Source organism: Mytilus galloprovincialis, chromosome 10 (genome assembly GCF_965363235.1).
Source record: "Mytilus galloprovincialis chromosome 10, xbMytGall1.hap1.1, whole genome shotgun sequence".
Taxonomy (NCBI): Eukaryota; Metazoa; Mollusca; class Bivalvia; order Mytilida; family Mytilidae; genus Mytilus; species Mytilus galloprovincialis.
This window is the reverse complement of record NC_134847.1, coordinates 32386677-32409224: the sequence shown is the minus strand read 5'-3', so window position 1 is coordinate 32409224 and position 22548 is coordinate 32386677. Positions and strand designations below refer to the sequence as shown.

General features: G+C 33.8%; 1 protein-coding gene and 1 long non-coding RNA gene across 2 annotated transcripts; one reads left to right on the top strand and one right to left on the bottom strand.

The window, feature by feature from the left end:
• Positions 1-1448: 1448 nt before the first annotated feature.
• On the bottom strand, positions 1449-20810 carry LOC143047389 (organic cation transporter protein-like). Its single transcript, XM_076220418.1, has 10 exons — positions 20520-20810; positions 14636-14867; positions 13221-13324; positions 11556-11710; positions 11038-11206; positions 10080-10289; positions 9036-9262; positions 7205-7386; positions 4475-4626; positions 1449-2743 (listed from the first exon to the last, which is right to left on the bottom strand). Exons 1-10 carry the CDS (start codon positions 20660-20662, stop codon positions 2656-2658), a joined length of 1662 nt encoding a protein of 553 aa, XP_076076533.1. The 5' UTR covers positions 20663-20810; the 3' UTR covers positions 1449-2655.
• On the top strand, positions 2922-13624 carry LOC143047390 (uncharacterized). Its single transcript, XR_012969541.1, has 3 exons — positions 2922-3074; positions 7207-7370; positions 13379-13624. It is a non-coding gene; the product is annotated as an uncharacterized LOC143047390 (long non-coding RNA).
• Positions 20811-22548: the final 1738 nt, after the last annotated feature.

Sequence of the window (22548 nt, the reverse complement as noted above, 5' to 3'; positions counted from 1 at the left end):
GTCTGTTTATTTTGTTCCCGCATCGTTGTCATTATAATGGAATTTGAAGCGACTGTCATACATCGGAGAGGTTTAGCTAGCTATAGAACTAGGTTCAATCCACCATCCTAGTCGGGAATATGACAGCTGTTATTCGTTTGTTTGATGTGATTGAGCTTTTGATTTTGCCATTTGATAAGGGACTTTCCGTTTTGAATTTTCCTCGGAGTTCATTATTTTTGTGATTTTACTTTTTATGGACTTTCCCTTCTTTCCCCCCCCCCCTTCTTTAATTTACCTTGGCGTTCAGTAGTCTTAATACTTTTTAGAAGGTTATCAATCGTAGTTTCGATGTTGAAAGACATGTATATCATTACGCAAGAGCCTTGTTTTCAATTTGGAAAATCATGTAAAACTGCCATTAAACCAACACCTAAACTACTTTTATTCGCATAAAACCAGTTTCTACAGCAAATTCTTTTATTTGATAGAAAATTCTGGATTGCGTCTATTGTTTTACAGGTTAAATAAAAGCAACAGTAGTACTAGTATACATCTGTTCAAAGGAAATAAATCTACTGAGAGAAATCCGGGTTTCAAACTAAAACAGAGGGAAACACATCAACTATAAGAGGAAATCAACGAAACAATAGAACCACTGAAGTGCAACAAAAAACAAACGACTTTGCAACACACCTAGAATCGAACTATAAGATAACAACTGCCATTTTCCTGACTTGACACAGGACATTTTAAGAAAAAAATGGTGGGTTGAACCTGGTTTTGTGGCTAGCCAAACCTCGCACTTTAATTGCAATGTAAACTAACACTAAAATGACAACATTACATGACGGTAAAATTATCCATAAACAAGAATGTGTCCAAAGTACACGGATGCCCCACTCGCACTATCCTTTTCCATGTTCCATGGACCGTGAAATTGGGTAATTATCTAATTTGGCAGTAAAATTAGAAAGATCATATCATAAGCAACAAGTGTACTAAGTTTCAAGTTGATTGGACTTCAGCTTCATCAAAAACTACCTTGACCAAAAACTTTAACCTGAAACTCCCACTTTCATTTTCTATGTTCAATGGACCGTGAAATTAGAGTCAAAAGTCTAATTTGGCTTAAAAATTAGAAAGATCATCTCATAAGCAACAAGTGTACTAAGTTTCAAGTTGATTGGACTTCAGCTTCATCAAAAACTACCTTGACCAAAAACTTTAACCTGGACGGACGGACGGACGGACGGACGGACGAACGAAGCCACAGACCAGAAAACATAATGCCCCTCTACTATCGTAGGTGGGCATAAAAAGAAACATTTTAATTCAATAGCTTAATCAGAAAAACGCAAAATTGATATTTGTAATTTAATCTAATGTTTTATTCTAGAAGACCCTTGGGTTAGAAATTATTTAGGTGAATGTTTAATGCAAAAATGAAAAAAAAAAAAAAAAATAAATAGATTTGCCCTTTTTATTGACAAACAGTAAATGTATATCTTCTGATATTATGGATTGCACAGTTATGAAATAAATATTATCTAAATGAAACCTTTGATACAATTATAACCAAATGCTCTCTAACTTAAATAAGGAATGACAAGTATGAATTTGTTTCATATATATCTATTCTATGGGTATATATCGTTATATACAATTACATAGCAAATATTTACCCTATATTTTAAAAACCCCATTCATTTCAAGTAGATGTAATTATGTCGACTATTAATATGTACTTAATCATAATGTACTTCACTTCATTTCATATTATTCTTAAGAAACTCAAAAGAAGAAAAAAAATCAATGAGAAAGATCAAATTATGAAGTTTTATATTTTAAAGCTTATGTACAGTATTTAAAATTTTCCGTTAGTTTTTTTGAAAAACGGTTAAAAAATTATGATAACAAAAGTCATTCTACACTACGGTTTAGAATTTCTTGAATGTGCAAAAATTAGCTGTGGCGTACAATCAGGTATTAGAAGAGGTCAAATGATTCAATTTTAAATGTGTATAACAATTTAGTGTTTTATGTTTGAAATTTTGCTTTTGTACACATACAAGTACATCACAATTAGAACACAGATCATTATATTTTTACCATATGTTTTGATCTGCATATGTTCGAATTTTGAATACGTGTGAACTTTAATTAAATTTGATGTTCATCAACAGTTTTAAAAGTAATATCACAGTAAGTTTACAGGAAAAATGAAGAATAACATCGAAGTATAGAAAAATATAAGTTCTACTATTGCATTGAGTAAGAGAATAATAATATTTTTCTGCTCGGGATACATATAAATTACTTTTCGTGACGTCATCTGATTCTGTTTCGTTCCTTGTCGCTATTATATTCTAGTATAACAGAACAATATTTAGATTTGAAAAATAAAAAAAGTATGAACAAGTTATTCCATGTTGAATTGATTAGACATATTTTCAAATAATCGATCGTTTTTGAGCCGTTTAAAAGTACTTAGATAAAAAGGGGAAAGACATTTGTCTTTTAAACTATTATTTATTATATAATAGCATCAGTCTATCGTCACAAAAACGCAACATCTACGGATTCTTTTTCCTGTTTTTCACATGACTATCATTTACTGAATATGGTAAGAGAACGGCTACAAATGCACCAAAATGTCCGGCAATGTTTTAGGTTTTACAAGGACTCAGATGATACAAGTTGTTTCTCCTTTTTTGATGTGTACTTTTCTACGATAGTTGTGGAATCATTGTAATCATTACCTCTGAAAGAATAAAAAATAGAATGGTTATGTAGTACTCCAAATTGATGTGTAGCTATAACATATATGATCGATTGATAGTTGGTGTTTTAACGGCACTTTTTGGGTATTTCGTGGCGGCCAGGTTTGTTTTGTGGAGGAAGACGGATTGCACGGAAAAAAATTACCGAGCTTCGATAGGAAAACTGTCAATCCTAGTCAAATAAGATGGGAGTCGATTACATCCGCCCGTGCGAGGTTCGGACTCACAACCTCATTGTTGACAGGGTAGTGATTACAGCAGTAGAAGTACATAGGCCACCGATGCCTCATATACAATATATGAGATTGTCAGGTAAGTGATAACAATACAGTGCATTTGTGTGATATCCTGCACGTACAGTGTTGGTTTGTTTATTGAACCGGATTTCGTTAAAGAATAAATGGTCTAAATATTTCTGATCTTCATTTCGAACATTTTACTAAGATATCATTAGAATGTTGATAAAAGTACTTTGTTAGTAGTATTTTGCTGGTGAAAATTTTAACACAAAGTACCATGATGCCTAAAATCAAGTATTTGTGTTAGATATTATCTTTGTTTCGTTTTTGTTCCAATTATTATTAATCAAAAGTGTCAATAGAGAGCACAACAATAAATTAAACTCGCCTATATAAGGGAGCTACCATTTGATTTTTATGGGGGGGCTAGGATGAAAAATGTTGTCCTGCATTTTTTTTTAGCTGTAATCTCTGTCCTGCCTTTTTATTTTTCACTCTGTTCGGTCCTGCCTTTTTTTTTTAGTTTTTCCTGACTTTTTTCTACCTAAATTGTCGTCCTGACTTTTTTTTTTGCAAGTGTCTCATCCTGCCTTTTTTTTTTACTCAAAACTCCTGTCCTGCCTATTTTTTTCAAATTTCATCCTAGCCCCCCCATAAAAATCAAATGGTAGCTCCCTTACCGATAATATATATGATTTTATCAAGATGATAGAATCTTTTGCTTTTCCACTCATGTCAATAATAAGAGGTCATTGAGTATCAAGTTATGTTATTTGATACTCCCACATACTATTGTACAGATATGGGATTAACTAAAATTGTATGCGTTGTAAGAAGACATCAAAGAATCAAAACTTATCAATATAGACGTCCAAATTTTTAACACTTTTCATAAGTTTCCTACATATCGTACCTAATTGAGACGTCCATAATTGTCGTACGTATCATACCTATATACATTCACGATAATGTATTTGTGTGAATGTCTACTATGTTAGATGGAACAAAGTTCACATTGAGTTATCTTCCGTTTATCAGAGAAATACCGTCTGAAAACGTTCAATCACCCTTTGCCTGTACCAAGCCAGGAATGTTACAGTTTTTATCAATTCGTTTGATGAGTTAGTTTTTGTCATTTGTTTCGGGATTTTCTGTTTAAAATGATTCTCGGAGTTCGGTATCTTTTTAATTTTATTTTCCCTAAAAGAATGCATTATATGCATGTCTATTACATGTATTAGGTATTTACGTATTGTACAGTAATATAGGATTAGTGTTGAAAGTCTGGACGCCTATGCCAATCAGTATTTGTTTCTTGAAGTATTCTTTCAACACTGACGGTGTTCATGATTCTTGGATATATGTATAAGGAGCTATTTCTGCTCTGTAATCGACTCTATGTTTGAATTGTTTTATATGCCAAGAATCAAGTCTTCAATTAAGCAATTGTTCTTTATCGCCAAAATTCTTTACCTGCCAAATCTGTTGCCATCCTCTATCGTCTCTGGAAGTCTTTGATTCAAGGTCTCGGGTAGTAAAAGGCACATCAAACCAGCAAATACTGAAGCTGCCCCAAATATTACTAATGGTAATGCTTTTCCAAACTTACCATCAACTAATTCTCCCTATATGAATATTTGTAGAAAATTTCACTTAACCAAAAATAAAAGATATAAAGAATAACAGTAATAACGAAAAAAGAAATATTATTTTGCAAATAAATTTAAGTATACTTTTGTTTTCGTTAGAACAGCTTTAAAAATGATTAAATAATGAGGAAACATCCCAAAATACTAGTTTCTGTACCAAAAGTGTTGCCTATAGTCTTAGCGTTAGCTCAAGATATAATTTATAGTTCTTGGAAAAGTAAACATAAGGTTTACCGTTCTATTTAGGCCCTATAAGTTGCATGGTCAAATATTATATAGTTTTGTTTTGTTCACCTTTGGTATCGATTATTTCCCCTTCTTTTTCAAAAGCACGCGTACTGCTTGTGTAAACTTATCATTCGTGTTAACATGTTGCCAAAATGTTAATACACATGACGGGTGATGCATGTATAGCATGTCCTGTTAACTCTGACGACGCAACCTGTCTAGCATTATTTGAAGTTTCTGTTTGTTCTCATGATTATTGTCTTCTGAAATTTGAACATCGGTAACAACTGCCTTAATTTACTCTCCAATAAAAAAAACCTTTACACATGTACAGGGCCAATGTGCTATCATATCAGATCTCCCTTTGTTTTGTATATCTACTTGTCTCCCTTCCGGAGCACATGAGATCACCACCAATTTGTGATGGGGTTCGTGTTGCTTTGTCTTGAGCTTTTCATGTTGTGTCTTGTACTATTGTTTGTCTGTCTCTTTGTTTTTAGCCATGGCATTGTTAGTGTCAGTTTATTGTCGATCTACAAGTTTGGATGTCCCTCTGGTATCTTTCGTCCCTCTTTTACATGTATTTGGTTTTGGTGTTATATTTGTTTTTCTCATAAGATTTTGCCTTATGCTTAGTCCATTTCTGTGTGTGTTACATTTGAATGTTGTGTCGTTGTTCTCCTCTTATATTTAATGCGTTTCCCTCAGATTTAGTTTGTTACCCCGATTTTGTTTTTTGTCCATGGATTTATGAGTTTTGAACAGCGGTATACTACTGTTGCCTTTATTTACAAACTTGAGTGTGTTTCTTTTAAAATACGATAATACAACTGAAATGTTAGTATCAGGAAAAAGTATTTTGTTTACAAATGTATAGGTCAATGTGCTGTCAAATATAATTTTTATCTACTTGTCTCCCTTCTGTAGCACCTGAGAACAGCCGTATTGTCTTTTTCATTTTTAGCCATGGCATTGTCAGTTTATTTTCGATCTATGAGTTTGAATGTCCCTCTGGTATCTTTCGCCCCACTTTTACAAACCTGAGTGTGTTCCTTTTGAGCTTTTCCCCATCACTTTGCGTCCGTCGTCGTTAACTTTTACAAAAATCTTCTTCTCTGAAACTACTAGGCCAAATTAAACTAAACTTGGCCACAATCATCATTTGGGTATCTAGTTTAAAAAATGTGTCCGGTGACCTGGCCAACCAACCAAGATGGCCGCCATGGCAAAAAATAGAACATAGGGGTAAAATGCAGTTTTTGGCTTATAACTCAAAAAAACCAAAGCATTTAAAGCAAATATGACATGGTGGTAAAATTGTTTATCAGGTCAAAATCTCTCTGCCTTGAAATTTTCAGATGAATCGGACAACCCGTTGTTGGGTTGCTGCCCCTGAATTGATAATTTTAAGGAAATTTTGCTGTTTTTGGTTATTATCTTGAATATTATTATAGATAGAGATAAACAGTAAACAGCAATAATGTTCAGTAAAGTAAGATTTACAAATAAGTCAACTTAATAACCGAAATGGTCAATTGACCCCCTAAGGAGTTATTGTCCTTTATAGTCAATTTTTAACAATTTTCATAAAATTTGTAATTTGTTTTTAACATTTTCCACTGAAACTACTTGGCCAATATAAAAAAGAAGATGTGGTATGATTGCCAATGAGACAACTATCCACAAAAGACCAAAATAACACAGACATTAACAACTATAGGTCACCGTGCGGCCTTCAACAATGAGCAAAGCTCATACCGCATAGTGAGCTATTAAAGGCTCCGATAAGACAATGTAAAACAATTCAAACAAGAAAACTAACGGCCTTATTTATGTAAAAAAGTGACCGAAAAACAAATATGTAACACATAAACAAACGACGACCACTGAATTACAGGATCCTGACTTAGAACAGGCACATACATAAATAATGTGGCGGAGTTAAACATGTTAGCGGGATCCCCCCTCCCCCTAACCTGGGATAGTGGTATAACAGTACAACATAAGAACGAACTATAAAAATCAATTATAGATAGAGATAATTGTAAGCAGCAAGACTGTTTAGTAAAGTAAGATATACAAACACATCACCATCACCAAAACACAATTTTGTCATGATCCATCTGCTTCCTTTAATCAATATTCACATAGACCAAGGTGAGCGACACAGGCTCTTTAGAGCCTCTAATTTTTAATTGCGCCTTTCTCATATGAAAGTAAAATAATGATAGTATTAAAAACTGAAATGATAGTATCAGGAAAAAATATTTTGTTTTGAAATGATTATTTTTTTTTTGGTACTACGTACATTTAACAATATACTTACAGATTTTGCTACGTATGGAGCTAGCATTCCACCAATACGTGCTATACACGAACTGGCTCCCATTCCAGCATTCCTTACAACTGTTGGGTACAACTCGGCTGAGAAGACATATATGACACAAAAAGCTCCACTAGCACCTAGCTTTCCAACTATGGCTAACGCTAAGGTAAGTGGCTCTAGAGCTGTTGTCATGGTTAAAGATAAAGATAAAATTGTAGTTCTCAATTTGAAATACAATGCGCATGCACAAATACAATATAATTTAGCCTCATTCTCTCTTCCGAGATCCATAATTTTAATAATGTTTTTGAATAATTCGGGACTATCTTAGCCTAGAATTTCAACATAAAAGGACATACAAAATATTGACAGTTTGTATACGAACATAATATACATTGTACGTATAACTAAAGTTTAGCGTGTAATAAGCCTGTGATTCGAATATTTCCTCATAACGAAATTATAGGACCATATTAATGAAAATGCATGTCAACACAGTAGTGCTGAATACTAGGCTAATAATATCATCTCCCAGTATGCATGGGTGGCATCGACCCAGTGGATATAATGTGAATTCAGTTATGTATAGACATCTTGACATACATATACTATAGATGTGTATATTTAATGTAAAACAACTAAAATAAGTTAATTTAAAAGCTGATCCGAATTATTTAAAAAAAAAAGAGATCTACAATAAAGATCAAAATCTTACATCCCAGCTCCTTTGTTCTAACTGGGGTGATCTGAGCCGGATCACCCCACCAGATCACCCCAGTTTAAGTTTCTTTGTTATGCATGCTTTCCTTTGTTCTGTAACATTTTGGCGGGAATGACAAATTCAGTATAAAACTTATAATTAATTATACGGAGAAGACTATCTATCAAAATTCAGGTAGAAAAAAATCCAGTGTATATGCTGGGGTTCGAACTCAAGACCTTTAGCATATCAAGCCACGACACATACCACTACACCAGGACGACTGGATACGAACTATCAGAAATTTAACATACTTAAAGGAAGCAAGATATTTTTATAACTGGGGCGAGTTGGCAGACCTTTACTCAGTGGGGTTTAAACCCTTTTCGTTAAATAAATGAGTTGTCAGACTGATTGTTCAATTTGATTTTACACTTTTTTAAAGTTTGGCGAGTCGGTTACAAGAGTGGGGCGATTTTTTCATAAAGTGGCGATATAGTGTGGGCCGATTGGCCAGTGGGGCGAGTTGACATTATTTGATATCTACTCATCGTGTTTGGGGGTCATAAAGGGTATACATCCTATAGTAATATTTAAAGTATATTATAATGGGTGTGTGGCGTTCTAAACTAGATTTTATGAATTGTAAATGGTTTTTCGTCTATTCTTAATCAGCTGGGATGTAAAATAGTTATCCCATTCGGACTTGGTGTGTCAGTGTAAGATCACCCTCTGGCCTCCGGCTATCGGGATGATCTTACACTGACACACCGCGTCCTTATGGGATAACTATTAAAGAGCAAACTATATTCCAACTAAAAATGAATATGCCATTGCCTCCTAGTAATCACTTTTCTATCGGCAATTATTGATTATACCATGTTTATTTTTATCTTTTGTCAAATATAACATTTTACACTATCTCTGTTTTAATTGAATATGCATTTTATGAAATCATTTTTTTTTATCTTATAATACTAGTAAGCGGACTTCCAAAGATCATTTTTCAAGTGGAATTTGTAAACAAATTTATTTTTTGTTTTGAATATAAATGAACATGCATGTTGATACATGTACCTGTTGTATTACTTAAATCTTAGCATGAAATAAAAAGATAACCCAAACACTTACTTTTCCCTCCAAATAAAACTGTAAATATCGTTGATGCGCACGCAAACCCTCCTAACAACATACACCCACAATGCAGTTTCTTCCTTCCAATCTTATCTACCAGGTATATACATATACTATATGCAGGAAATTCTATTAATGCTAGTAAGAAAAAGTTTAGATAAAAATCTCCTCCCATATTTCCAACATTCATAGTTACACCATAATACATTAGACTAACAACTGCCCTGGAAAGAGAGAGAGAGAGTCAGATTATATAATATTTCACATGCAGGGTAGATACATTGGAGTGCATTTTAAGTTATATTGTACAATTATTCAGTTTATTTTCGATTTATGAGTTTGATTGTCCCTCTGGTATATTTCGTCCTCTTTCTTGTAAATTTCTTTGTAAAATAAGTATTCAATGATTCTGGATTTTTCTAGTGGTTTTCTTTTATAAATATGTCTAAAAGTATTTAGAGTATTTTCGAAAAGTTTAAATATTGCATTTATTCATTTCTCCCAAAGGTGTGGTACGTTCTAGAGAGATAACGTTTCAAATTTCATTGCGAGATAATTTTCCGCAATTTTTTCTTTAAATTCAGGTCTTTGCAAACATCGTATATTTATAGTTTTCGGATCTTTTTTTCCATGATCATCTGTCCTTTAACCAACACAAATAGTAAAAATCGGTCCATTATTTACATGTCGTTAATTTTATGTCTAGAACTGATTTAAGGTGGTACCCAACACTTTTACTAAAATTAATTTGGCTCGTTTAATTTTCATAAAGTACTTACTTTGACCCTTTAACAAAAATATAAAAATTTCAAAAAAAATTTAACCAACCGATTTGTCAGAAAAATTACACTGGTTATATAGCAGTTTGACAAACATCAATTTTGATCATTGAGAGGCTTAATATTCGTTTTACAACACAACGTAATTAAAACGTTTAGCTGACTTTACAGAGTTATCTCCCTGTAGTGTTAGGTACCACCTTAAGTGTTTCCATCTCATCATAACAAGGAAGAGAGCATTCAAATTCTACAAAATACTTACCAATTTAGAAAAATAATCATTGTTCTGACAAAGAGCACCTTTGATGAAAATAGATGCCATAAATTTCCATGTGGGTCGGGTTCATCCTGAATCTGCAGTAATTTTTCTGGAATATTTGCTTTATTTGTTAATGCTACTTTCTTTAAAATCGTTACTGCTTCGTCATGTCTACCTCTACTAAGCAGCCATCTTGGGGATTCTGGTATGATCCTTTGAATAGAAATTTGTAACGTACTTTCTATCTGTCAAATGTTCTTTTATAAACAAATGTACCTGTGGATTCTTGAAAAAAATATTCATTATCATTGTGTCTTGTCAATATCTTTCGATCCTATTGTTGTTTGTTCTTCTTGAAAAAATGGTTTGCTTTTATAATTTAGTATATTCTTTTCATTCCAACGTAACCTGAAGTATACGTCACATATATTGAAATATCTTTGCTCTAAAATCTTCACCACAACAAGAGTTCATTTTCTTACTCTCAGCTGATATTTTACTTTGTCAATATGAGGAAACCTCATTTTCGGAACATATCAGATGCCATGCCACTCGTGTATGTTTAAGCCATTTTCTGACAATTTATTTACATTAAATGCCTGCATCAAGTCAGAAAAGACAGTTGTTTTTCATTCGTTTGATGTGTTTGAATTTTTGATTTTGCGGTTTGATAAGAGTCTTTCTGTTTTGATTTTTATTCTTGTAGTTCGGTATTTGTTACTTTACTTTTTTCACCTCTCTCCTTGTTTAGAACTCAAATGAATTTTTCTGATACTGAAAAGTCAATGAAAATAATATAACAAAAAGAAGTTTTTCCTGTGAAATGGTTTTCTAGCTGAACAGAGAAATGATCTGCACAAACCACTTTTTTCTCTAGGACCAAGGCAAGTATGCATAATTGTCCATCATTTCACACCTCCTTATCTTATATACTTGTATGAACAAATGTAGTTAAACATACCACCAATAACAAAGAAACAATACGCATGGAGCTGCAATGGCCAATCCAACATGTTGCCAATTCCGTAGAAAGTATCCCATTCCAGCAAGGTAAACAAGTCCTACTGCAAAGAACATGTGTATGACAATCCCAGCCCAGTTCCTCTTTGACGGTCCTACCATCTCTAAGCCTGTTGACAAACATCGAGGTAAAAGTAATTATCAACCATGGTCTTCCATCACAATACATGTTGGTATCTGGATTATTTTACATATTAACACAATATACATAATATATACGTAACCTCCGGGTACGGGATTTTCTCGCTGCGCTGAAGACCCATTGGTGGCCTTCGGCTGTTGTCTGCTCTTTGGTCCGGTTGTTGTCTCGTTGACATGTTTCCTATTTCCATTCTCAATTTTATGTATTAAACATACGAAACATTTATACCAGGGTAATGATAATTCTAAGTCGTCAAGTTAACAAAATACTTATATGTAGAAAATATATATATATAGATCTATAATAGATTTACCCACCAAGAACGCAACATATCATGAAAGCTCCATGGTTGGCAGCTCCAATGATGAACTCCAGTATAACGAATGTAATATAACTAGACGACCAACACACTCCAAACGCAGAACCAATCAATATTATTATAGCTAAATACAGAGATTTCTTTCTTCCAAATCTGCAACGATCAATGTAAAGCCGATTATATAATGGAAATATAGATTATTGTTCGTCCAACACATTTCATACTTCCTTGGTTTGAACTTTTGTTTAATATTTACAAGGGTAATGGTGTGTAGAAATATTGTGACTCTTTTACTTCTATCGATCGGCTGTAAATTTGTAAACTTTGTTTATGCAGTATGAGTAAATACGCAGCCACGTCCAGTCAGAATGTTGACGTCAAATCCGATGCATCGTGCAGAGAAAGTGCCACGCTCTCTGCACATACAGAAACCTTATAATTTATCAACTATTTGGGGGTTTGTTTGTGAACTCTTGCAATGCACAACTGCTCTCCCTATCTAACATACCCTCATTTTCCAGTGGCATACGACCCTCATCCCGGGCGTTCCCCTATAACAGGATTTACCTTTTATATTTATTGTTAATTAGAATGTTCTCATCCTGATCATGCATGAAATATTTGCCACTGGAATTTAGGCAACCAATAATCTTTCAATCAAATTTCTTGCAGTTTTAGATTATGAAACATGTAAAAATACATTTTCTAAGATTATATGTATAGAGCAAAACTCAGTTACATCCATATTAATGTCATCGGTATGTAATACATGTATTTTACGATTGTTTCTTCTGTACAAAATTTAAAATGAAAAACTTTTAAAATGCTCCTGGTGAAATTGGATTCAGAACTTGACACATGCGATAGAATGGGAATTAGGTTGGCGATCAAAAATAATAGTCAACTAAGTAGACCACGTACGTCCACTTGTATTTTTGTTCATATGATGAGTTAAGCCTTTTTCAACTGATTTTTATAGTTCGTTCTTATGTTGTACTGTTATACCACTGTCCCATGCAGGTTAGGGGGAGGGTTGGGATCCCGCTAACATGTTTAACCCCGCCACATTATTTATGTATGTGCCTGTCCCAAGTCAGGAGCCTGTAATTCAGTGGTTGACAACTCTTTATGATACAAACTTTCTCACCCGGGATATATACATTTAAAAAAAGACAGTTTTCTCGACCTCCTTAACTCGATAGCCGTGTCCGTTTGACCAGTAATTTTTAGAAATATTAAGCCCGATTAGGACGGAATTGGAACGTTAGGTAACGAGCCAATTTACATGTAACTGTAGATTACAGAACCATATTTTCCGCTTGGTCGACACACTTTGCAGAACATTTTTTTGTTTGTTCTTGTCCTGATTACGAATGAAATATTTTTGGACTTGAATCAAACATCATGAAAGCAAATCAAAATAAAGGTTCCACTACACGATTAGTTTTGCCTTTTGAAAGTGTACTATTTTATTTTTTTTTTTTAATTTATGGAATTTGTATCATAAAAGGTTATGTGCAAAATCAAGTAAAAATGAAAAATGCGACATATTTTTGATTAAATTCTGTCTCCTCTGCTACCATATTACTGTTGCTTCATAAAGCCAATTCTTCTATACTGATTGAGCTCACTTAACCTAATTTTTCATATTTCAAGTTCTTACGTGTCTGCAAGAATTCCAAATAACAAATCTCCAACCAAAACACCAAAATAAAATATCATCTGAGCGTGTGACGTCAATAATGTATCTTGACATACTAAATGCATCTAAAATACCAAAATGAAATACTAGTAGATACATTTTTAAATTTTTTATTTCAGCGTATGTTTGGAACACATCAAAAAACTCACGCGAAATTGACGGAGAAGTATAATGATAATAATATAAATAAACGAGAGTACGAGACGAAACAGCTTAAACTTGATTCCCAATGAGGAAACAATATAAACTTTCAAAAACAATATAACTTTATGGATTTACTTCACGACGAATCTGGAACATTTGTTTACATTCAATATAAATTGTAAAAACTTTTTCTATCCGTTGGTGATCAAATTGGAAAGTGTTTGTTTTAATGAGGTATATATTTCTTAAGACTACATTGTAACTTGATGTTATTTAATAAGGAGACCAATATCTGTGTGTCGCTTTTCCAACAAACAGATTACAGTCTATATTCGTTCTCCTTTTAGACCAATCTTGGTCTGTGTTCTTGGCCTTACAGTGATACATACGGTTTTGTTCCATGTTGAAGGGATCGTTGACGTTAAACATGTAAAATAACAGTAAAGACTGGCATACAAGTGAGAGGTTTAGCTAGCTCCATTATATAATACCAGGTTTAATCCAGGCATCATTTTCTGCATAACAAAATGCCTGTACCAAATCAGGGGTGTGTCACTTGCTGTCCAATAATTTTGATGTGTTTGAGCTTTTGATTTTGCCATTTGGTTAGGGACTTTCCGTTTTGAATTTTCCTCGAAGTTCGGTATTTTTGTGACTTAACCTTTCTATTGTTGAAGTTTTGTAATGTACGCATTGGAAAATTTCTGTCTTGAATCTCTATATATTCAATTTTGTTTCGGTTCTGTTAGTTGCTTATCGTCTTATTTAAATTGATACCAAATGTACATTTATAGATTATCGTTGATCATCTCAACGAGATTGATTTTCTCGCTTGAGCTGGTACAGCGAAAGTGAGAAAAGCAATCGAGTTGAGATGACCAATGATAATCTGTTTATCGCTATTTTACCTATGACGACGTTGTCAATTTCATGTCAATTTCGTTAGCAACGCCACGTGGTCTCCTTAGTTTCTAGCGATAATTTTCCATCTCAAGCGAGAAGCATGATATGAAAATTATCACAGAAAAAGATCAAAAGAAAAATGCACAAAATAGCGATAAACCCTTTTATTCGTATATTTATTATCGAAAACGCCTTTATTGACATACATATGTATTAGGTAAATGTTTAAAACATTAAATTATTTGGGTCTTTTAATCTATTTTTCTTACATTCAATATTCCCCTAAACCAAAGAGAGGTGCCAACTTAATTAATCTCTAGCTGTCTTACCTCCGATGCAAAAGATTGTGTTATTACTGATTTATCGTATACCCATTCAGTACACGTGATTTTTGTTGCATTCTGCCTAGATGGACTTTCGCCAAAAGGATAAACATAATAATGACATCGATCGTATTCTATGGTTTCATCGTCCGATTCCGGAATCGTAATGTTGATAAGATGTCTCTGGTATTCACTCGTGATTTCGTATGTATCATTGTCCAGCTGAGGTAATTTGCATCTGTCAAAAAATGTATCAAAAATAAAAAAAAGATAAAAAAAGATAATGAAAATTATTTATATTGATCATTTATGAATATATTCGCATGCATACCAAACATTGATTGATTATTGTTAAGGGAGAAACCATTTAACTTGAAGAAGGGTTATGTTATTTTTTTGTCTGTGACAAAAAAAAAATCAATCGCGAAACTTTTTTTTCGATCAATTAAATATTTTTTTCAAAATTTAACACTAAAAGGTATGGTAAAAATATGTCATTTAGAACATTTTTTAGTCAAAATTAATGCTTGATCATAATATTTTTCCCCATCAAATTGGGAATCAGAATATTTTGAAAAAATACAGTAACTCCCCTTTGAAATTAAATGGTCGTTGTGAAATAACATAACACACTTGTTACAGCTGGGACTATACTGTATTATTGTATAATAGTCCCAGGTTGAATGCTCTGATCTACTGTAAACCAACTTATTTTCGCGGATACTTTAATGCGCGTTTAGCCCTCACTATCCCATACGCGGCGATCTAGTATCACGATTCTCGACCTAGCCTGGGGTCCTGGCTAATCTTGTCAGTATAGCCAGGCGTGTATCAATGTTCTGCCTGTCAATGATTGGTTAATACTAATTTTGTCGCGCAATGTTTGTTTTTTTGTTTTACATCTGTATCCAATTATTATTTGTTTAACATCAATTAGTAAAAATTAGACTGTCACTATTTTTCTTTATGAATTGATGTATAGTGCTATCATATCTAATTATTAGTATGATGATAATTAGTAAGCAGAAAAAGGGTTAATTCTTATCAGCAATCGCCTGGTGGGAAAGTTAAAAGTTTAAGATTTCACATGTCCAAGGTGTGAATTGGATTCCAACTTTGCTGGTTTACATCACACATCAAAATTTATGCTAACTCGAATAATTCAAGCCCTTTCCGTGTCCGATTTTCTCCCACACGAGGGCTTGAACTCCTTGTGATCATTGGCCGCGTCGCCTGCTCTCTGTGAGAGAGAGCCAATCAGCAGCGATCAGGATATGAGTCTGCACAACTCTCTTGAAATTGTCTTACCAAACACGTGTGTTCAATTAACACAAATCCGATAATAATTAATTAACATCAATTAACATCAGTTTACATCATTTATCATCAATTAACATCCGGAACTCCTCCTTCTTTAGCTGCCAATTTAAATCAAAATTCCCATATTGCAAAGCGGTGTGAATTTTCCGGTTGACGGTCTTGATCGAGTAAGACGTTCAGGCGTTAATGTAGCCTTCGTAGATCAGCGGAATATAACGACTGAATTATTCGGGTTAAATTTATGCAAATATTTATTCAGCCTCACTTTAGATTCAGAGTCAACTGGCTCTGAATCGATCACATGATATTTGTTCCCCACCTGGCCCTTACGACGCGTAGCTAGATTGGGCCGGATGCCAGGCTATTCTCGACCTTGTTTGATGTAGTTAAATTGTAAAAGATCCATGTTTTACATATTCGCGACGATTTATATTTGCGACATTTTTCTACTCGCGAAAATTAATCGCACGCGACAATTAATTGGTTTACAGTATACTTTTCTCATTGTTGAAGGCAATACGGTTGTCTAAAATTGCTTACATCAACTACATTTTAACTTTGGTGGATAGTTGTCTCATTGTCAATCATATACGACATCTCCTTATATATTGACCAAGTCTGTTATATATTGACATTGGAAGTGATCCAAATAGACGGTGGAATGACCGTTTTTTTTTATTGCTACATATTTTAAAGCGACCACGTGTCACATATTTAAACCTTGATTTCATAAATGCCTATGTATCTATTTATTTAGACGCTCATTACTCAACTTTGACATTGACACAGTAACCTGAACAATTTAAACAAATATCTATATCTTCAATTTTAAAGGGGAGATATTCAATTATCAGAATAGTCAACAATTTTCAAAGTAGATACAATGATTACAAAGAATCTTCAGCATAAAGGAGCAGGACTATTATGGTTTTCAAGATAAATGTTATCTAACAATAATAATTGCGCCTCATATATTTACGATGTACTGAGAGTTTTAGTATTTTCAAAGAGTGTACAAATACGTATTTGAATAATTATTTGTTTGCATAATCCAAACGGCAATTAAAATTGAAAATATGTTGAAGAGAAAACAACCCGACCAAAGAGCAGGCAACAGCCGACGGCAACCAATGGCCATTGGGTCTTCAACGCAGCGAGAAAATATCGTACTCGGAGGGTATCCTCAGCTGGCATATATTCGAAATTTATTATAAATACTTGAAATTTCTTTGATGAGTCCCATTTTCTTTAACTTCGCTGACGTCGTAAGTCTCGGTTTATTTCTAAATGAAATGCATGTACCAACTTCTAGTAAGAGTCCAGTTATATATATCGATCACGCAATTCTAACAGGGGCGGATCCAGAACCTTGACTTCGGGGTAGGGGTGGGGTGGACCATGAAACCAAACTTAGGTATTTGTTTAGATATGTCACAGTGAAATTGTATAATCAGTGATTATGTAGAATCCCTAAAATGTTATCGTCAGATACATGTGTTTAAGAGCAATTCTCTGTAACCACAAAGGGTTTTATTTGATAATAAATCCTGGTGGCCACCTAGATCTTGAACAGTAAACTAGCAACAAAGTAGCAACACTTCATCAGCACCTCATAAAGAATATTTATGACATATTTAGTTTCATTCAAAGCAGTGGTTCTCTAAAAGAAGACATTTTTATATGTATTTCCCATAGGGTCCTATGTTAATCTAAGTCCCCGACTGGCGGCCATCTTGGATGATGGACCAGCTAAAAAGAAACAACACTTGGTCAGCACCTCATAAGGAACATCCATGCTATCTTTGGTCTCATTCCATTTAGTGGTTCTCTAAAAGAAGACATTTGTATGTATCCCATAGGGTCCTATGTTAAACTTAGATCCCCCGCTGGCGGCCATTTTGGATATCGGATCGGCTACAAAGTAGCAACATAAGGTTAGCACCTCATAAGGAATATTCATGCTATGTTTGTTATCATTCCATTCAGTGGTTCTCTAAACTAAGACATTTGTATATATCCCATAGGGTCCTATGTTAAACTAAGTCTCCCGCTGGCGGCCATCTTGGATGATGGATCGACTACAAAGTAACAACACTTGATCAGCACCTCTTAAGGAACAATCATGCTATGTTTGGTTTTATTCCATTCAGTGGCTCTCTAAAATAAGACATTTGTATTTATTTCCCATAGGGTCCTATGTTAAAGTAAGTCTTCCGCTGACGGCCATCTTGGATGATGGATCGGCTACAAAGTAACAACACTTGGTCAGCACCTCATTAGGAACGTTCATGCTATGTTTGATTTCATTCCATTCAGTGGCTCTCTAAAATAAGACATTTGTATGTATTTCCCATAGGGTCCTATGTTAAACTAAGTCTTCCGCTGGTTGCCATCTTGGATGATGGATCGACTACAAAGTAACAACACTTGGTCAGCACCTCTTTCGGAACATTCATGCTATGTTTGGTACTATTGTTATACTCCTATTTTGGGTCTTGTGGTTATCGGGACTGTCTCACACAGTTTATCTATTGTGCCGAGGCAGTGCCGAGACGAAGAACACCAATAAATGCAATGTTACAGTACTTTTCTGTTTGTGTTTTTTTAAGGAATATACTCATTTTGTGTCAACGATAGTTACCCAATATAAATTCTTTTGAATTCTATTAATTTGAACAATAAACGAAAAACAATAATTAAACTCGTTATTATGAAACTTTCTGTTCTTTGACAATTTGTACTTGATTCAGTGTACATGTACATTTCAGTTGACCAATATTTGCCAGAATGCACCGGTATTTACTGCTGGCCTGTTTAATACTAGTAGAAGCAGGTTTTTTGCCAACTTTGACGAAAAACAACAATCATTTATACATACGTTGACACCAATGAATGTTCACAGCTACATATAAAGAATTTAAAAGCTAACACACTTGTTTAGCCTAACATGGTGACAAATAAAACAAGTTCCCCACACATTTTAATATTAGAAAATTCATAATTCTTGTTTGCTTTATAAATAATATCAAATATCATAATTTACAATTGTTCATAAAATTATTGCTTGTTCAATAGTAGATTGTTATAAAATTTTAAAAAAATGAAACCAATTAATTATATGTACATATATCCGTGTTGTAAAAGCGTTTTTTGGTAATGCAGTTGTTTCAAAATATATTACGTTCGTTGCGATCTAAGACGTCACGGCTTAAACGTAGATTTCGACCTATTTGAGTCATAAATATTCCAAACGATGTGCTGCCTTCAATAAAAAAATAATAAGATGAAAATTAAAAAATCTTAAGAACTGTATTTTTATTTTTGAAATATGCAATCTGGGAAAACAATGTCTTTAATCTAAATAGATAAATTCATTCTAAAGAAAAACATTCATCATACTGATTTCACTTGCTAACTGTGAATGTCTTTTTTATAGGTTTTAATTTGTTTGTATACATTTGTATAATTACCCGATGGGTGGTCAGATTTTTGGAGTTTAGACACTTCTTGTCTAAGTTTTAATTGAACTGTGCACGCAGCTAAATTATGATACAATATAATAATTGTTTATACACATTTACTGTAGAAAATATCAGGTTAATTATAAAAAGACATTCATCATTTCATTAAAGACATGTAATTAGTATTCATGATTGTCTACATGTAAAATAGGGCCAATATGTTATTGTTATGATAATTGATTGCAGCATGAAGCACTCGTCAAAGAACCACGTACATAACTGATGAAAATATGAATTTTTTTACATCAGAAAATATGCATCGCTGCACTCATAATCATTAATAGGACAGAGGCACCGCGAACCTCAAACAATGGATCTGTGCCAAGAGGTCATCACAAAATATGAATCTCTGCGCTCAGTGATATTAATAGGACAGAGGCACCGCGAACCTCAAACAATGGATATGTGCCGAGTGGTCATCAGAAAATATGCATCCGGCTGCACTCGGTGACATTAATAGCATAGAGGCACCCCGAACGTCAAACCATGGATATGCGCCAAGTGGTCATCAGAAAATATGCATCGCTACTCTCGGTGACATTAATATCACTCTATGGCACTTCGAACCTCAAACAATGGATCTGCGCCAAGTGGTCATCAGAAAATTTGCATTGCTGCGCTCATTGACATTAATAGCATAGAGGCACCCCGAACCTCAAAATATAACTATGGATCTGCGCCAAGTGGTCATCAGTTGAAAAATCTACGAATTGGCAGAGTCAAGTTATATAAATTATTCCACCCCCGCTTACGCTGCATTTATTTCAATTAACTTAGGGAACAATCATTTTACTTCCAGGGGAAGGAGGTGGGTGGGTTATGTTTTTTTTCAATTTGATGAAAAAATAAATAAATGGTCAAGCAGATGACCAAAAAAATTATTCTGAATGCTAATTCCCCCCATACCTTATAGTGTTGAATTTTGGGGAATTTTTTTTAGTGATTGATCGCATCGAAAAACTAAATTAATTTGTTCGCGAAATTTTTTTCTGATTAAAAAAAAACAAAATTCCCCCTCCCCCCTCGAATTTAAATAGTTGCTACCTTACCTGTGCTCGGGTGTCTTCATAACAAACACTAAATTCATCATAAAAGATCCGACAAGAATTGCAGGCATGCAAAGTAAAACATATAAACGTTTTTGGTAAAAACCAAATTCTCCAAGTTTCATCAAAATATCATCGAACTTCATTTTGCCAAATTTAATGCTATAAAATATGACAGAAATTAATGAATGATCGTCAAATTTTGAAAAGCGCAGACACTTCGAACGTGTTGCTTTTCGGACGGATTTTACACTGTGCGAATAGTACTTGCAACCTTAGTACATGTACATGTGTAAAGACGGTTTAAGAGAAGATACTGATCATGATTAAATGTTTGACCCAGTTTTAAACTATAAACGTGAGAGTAGAAAAAAAGATAACTGATATAATCAAAACTTCTTCTTATACATTGAAGAAGTGTTATCAAACTAAAACATCTGGTTTAATTTCCAATTTTTCTTCTGTATTTACAAACAATTGTCAAGATTAATGTTAATCTTCGTTTGTATTAAGTCACAATAATCTAGAAATAGTGCAACGAGAGTAAGAACACAAATTACCTATTTTTTATCAGATCTAGTAACCCAGAAGTTTGACTGGGTATTATATCATCGTTACCTATACTTCTCCGGTCCTACCGTAAACCCATAATAATGAGGGCACGCGTTCGGATTGTAGGGATGTATAATTATACAATAACTTCGTTATGATTGTGTAGAGAATTTGCAAAAAAAAAAAAAAAATAATTATGCACCATGCATTTCTTGAGAGATCTTTATTAAGTGGTCCAAGGACACAGTAATCGTCACTAGTGTAAACAGTGTATAACTTGCATGTTTTATTTGATACACTTTCCCAATTAATTTCTTGATATTAAATGCATGAAATATTAAGTAAGGGGATGTAATTAGAATGAAATTCAAAACAGTGTGGCTGTGGCCATTGATTGACACATTAAATTCACCCATTGACTGGGACAATTTAGGTGAACGTTTGTATGTAACGACCACTGCATGTATGACGTCCATTATCACTGAAATAGTACACGTTTTTGGTTAGGGGCCAGCTGAAGCACGCTTCCGAATGCTGTATTGAAGACCCATTCGGATGGCCTTCAATATGTTGCTGCCTCATGTAATTCCTTCTAAGATCTTCTAACATAATTGTATTATGACACAATCCATGCAATACTTCAAGCTGCAGCATTTAACCTTTAGATTATATGAAATTTCAGAATTTTCAATTATTTAGATATGTTGTTCGAACCATTGTGTATTTATTTTCCCGATTGTTATATATTATTATTCTTAAGGCAGGTGTGTTTAGTTCGACTCCCATCTTAATTAACCAATTTTCACTTCGAAGGCCATTGGATCCCTCCGGTACCCATTTCTTTGTTTGGAATGCAACGTGCTTGATAACATTGCATACACAAACGTTCTATGTCAACAGTGTCGTTAGGGATACTGAGAACTACACAAATGTAAGACCATTAATTGAAAAATGATAAAATTGGAGTTATATAAGAGAAAAAGTCAATTTGCAAAATGATATTTTTGTTTACAAAATTCATCACAGCAACGCAAAATGGTGAAATGCCGACATGATTAAAAGAAAACGAAGACATCTTACTTAATTGTGTATTTTGCAAGAACAAAATGTAAACATTCTCACTTTTCTACTTATAAGACTTAGATCTATATTGATCATGTTAAATAAAAAATATTTCAAAAGTTACGGGAAGTTGGAGGCCATCTATGATGAGGGTTGGGAAATTCCGGCCATCACTGTGAACGAGGGTATATTTGATAGGGATCGAAATTTTGTATTGAAACAAGCCACATTTCAATTCTCAAAAGAGTTTTTTGAAGGGCTATTGACGAACATTAAGAATGACACTCTCTCTAAACGAGGTATCTGATTTAACATCCTTATTCTGAATTGACGTGGCTGCGTACTTGTACATCCCAAACAGCCAAACAAAATGCCCAAATTTTGCAAGAGTGTCCCTGTCTGTCGGAAGAAGACCCAG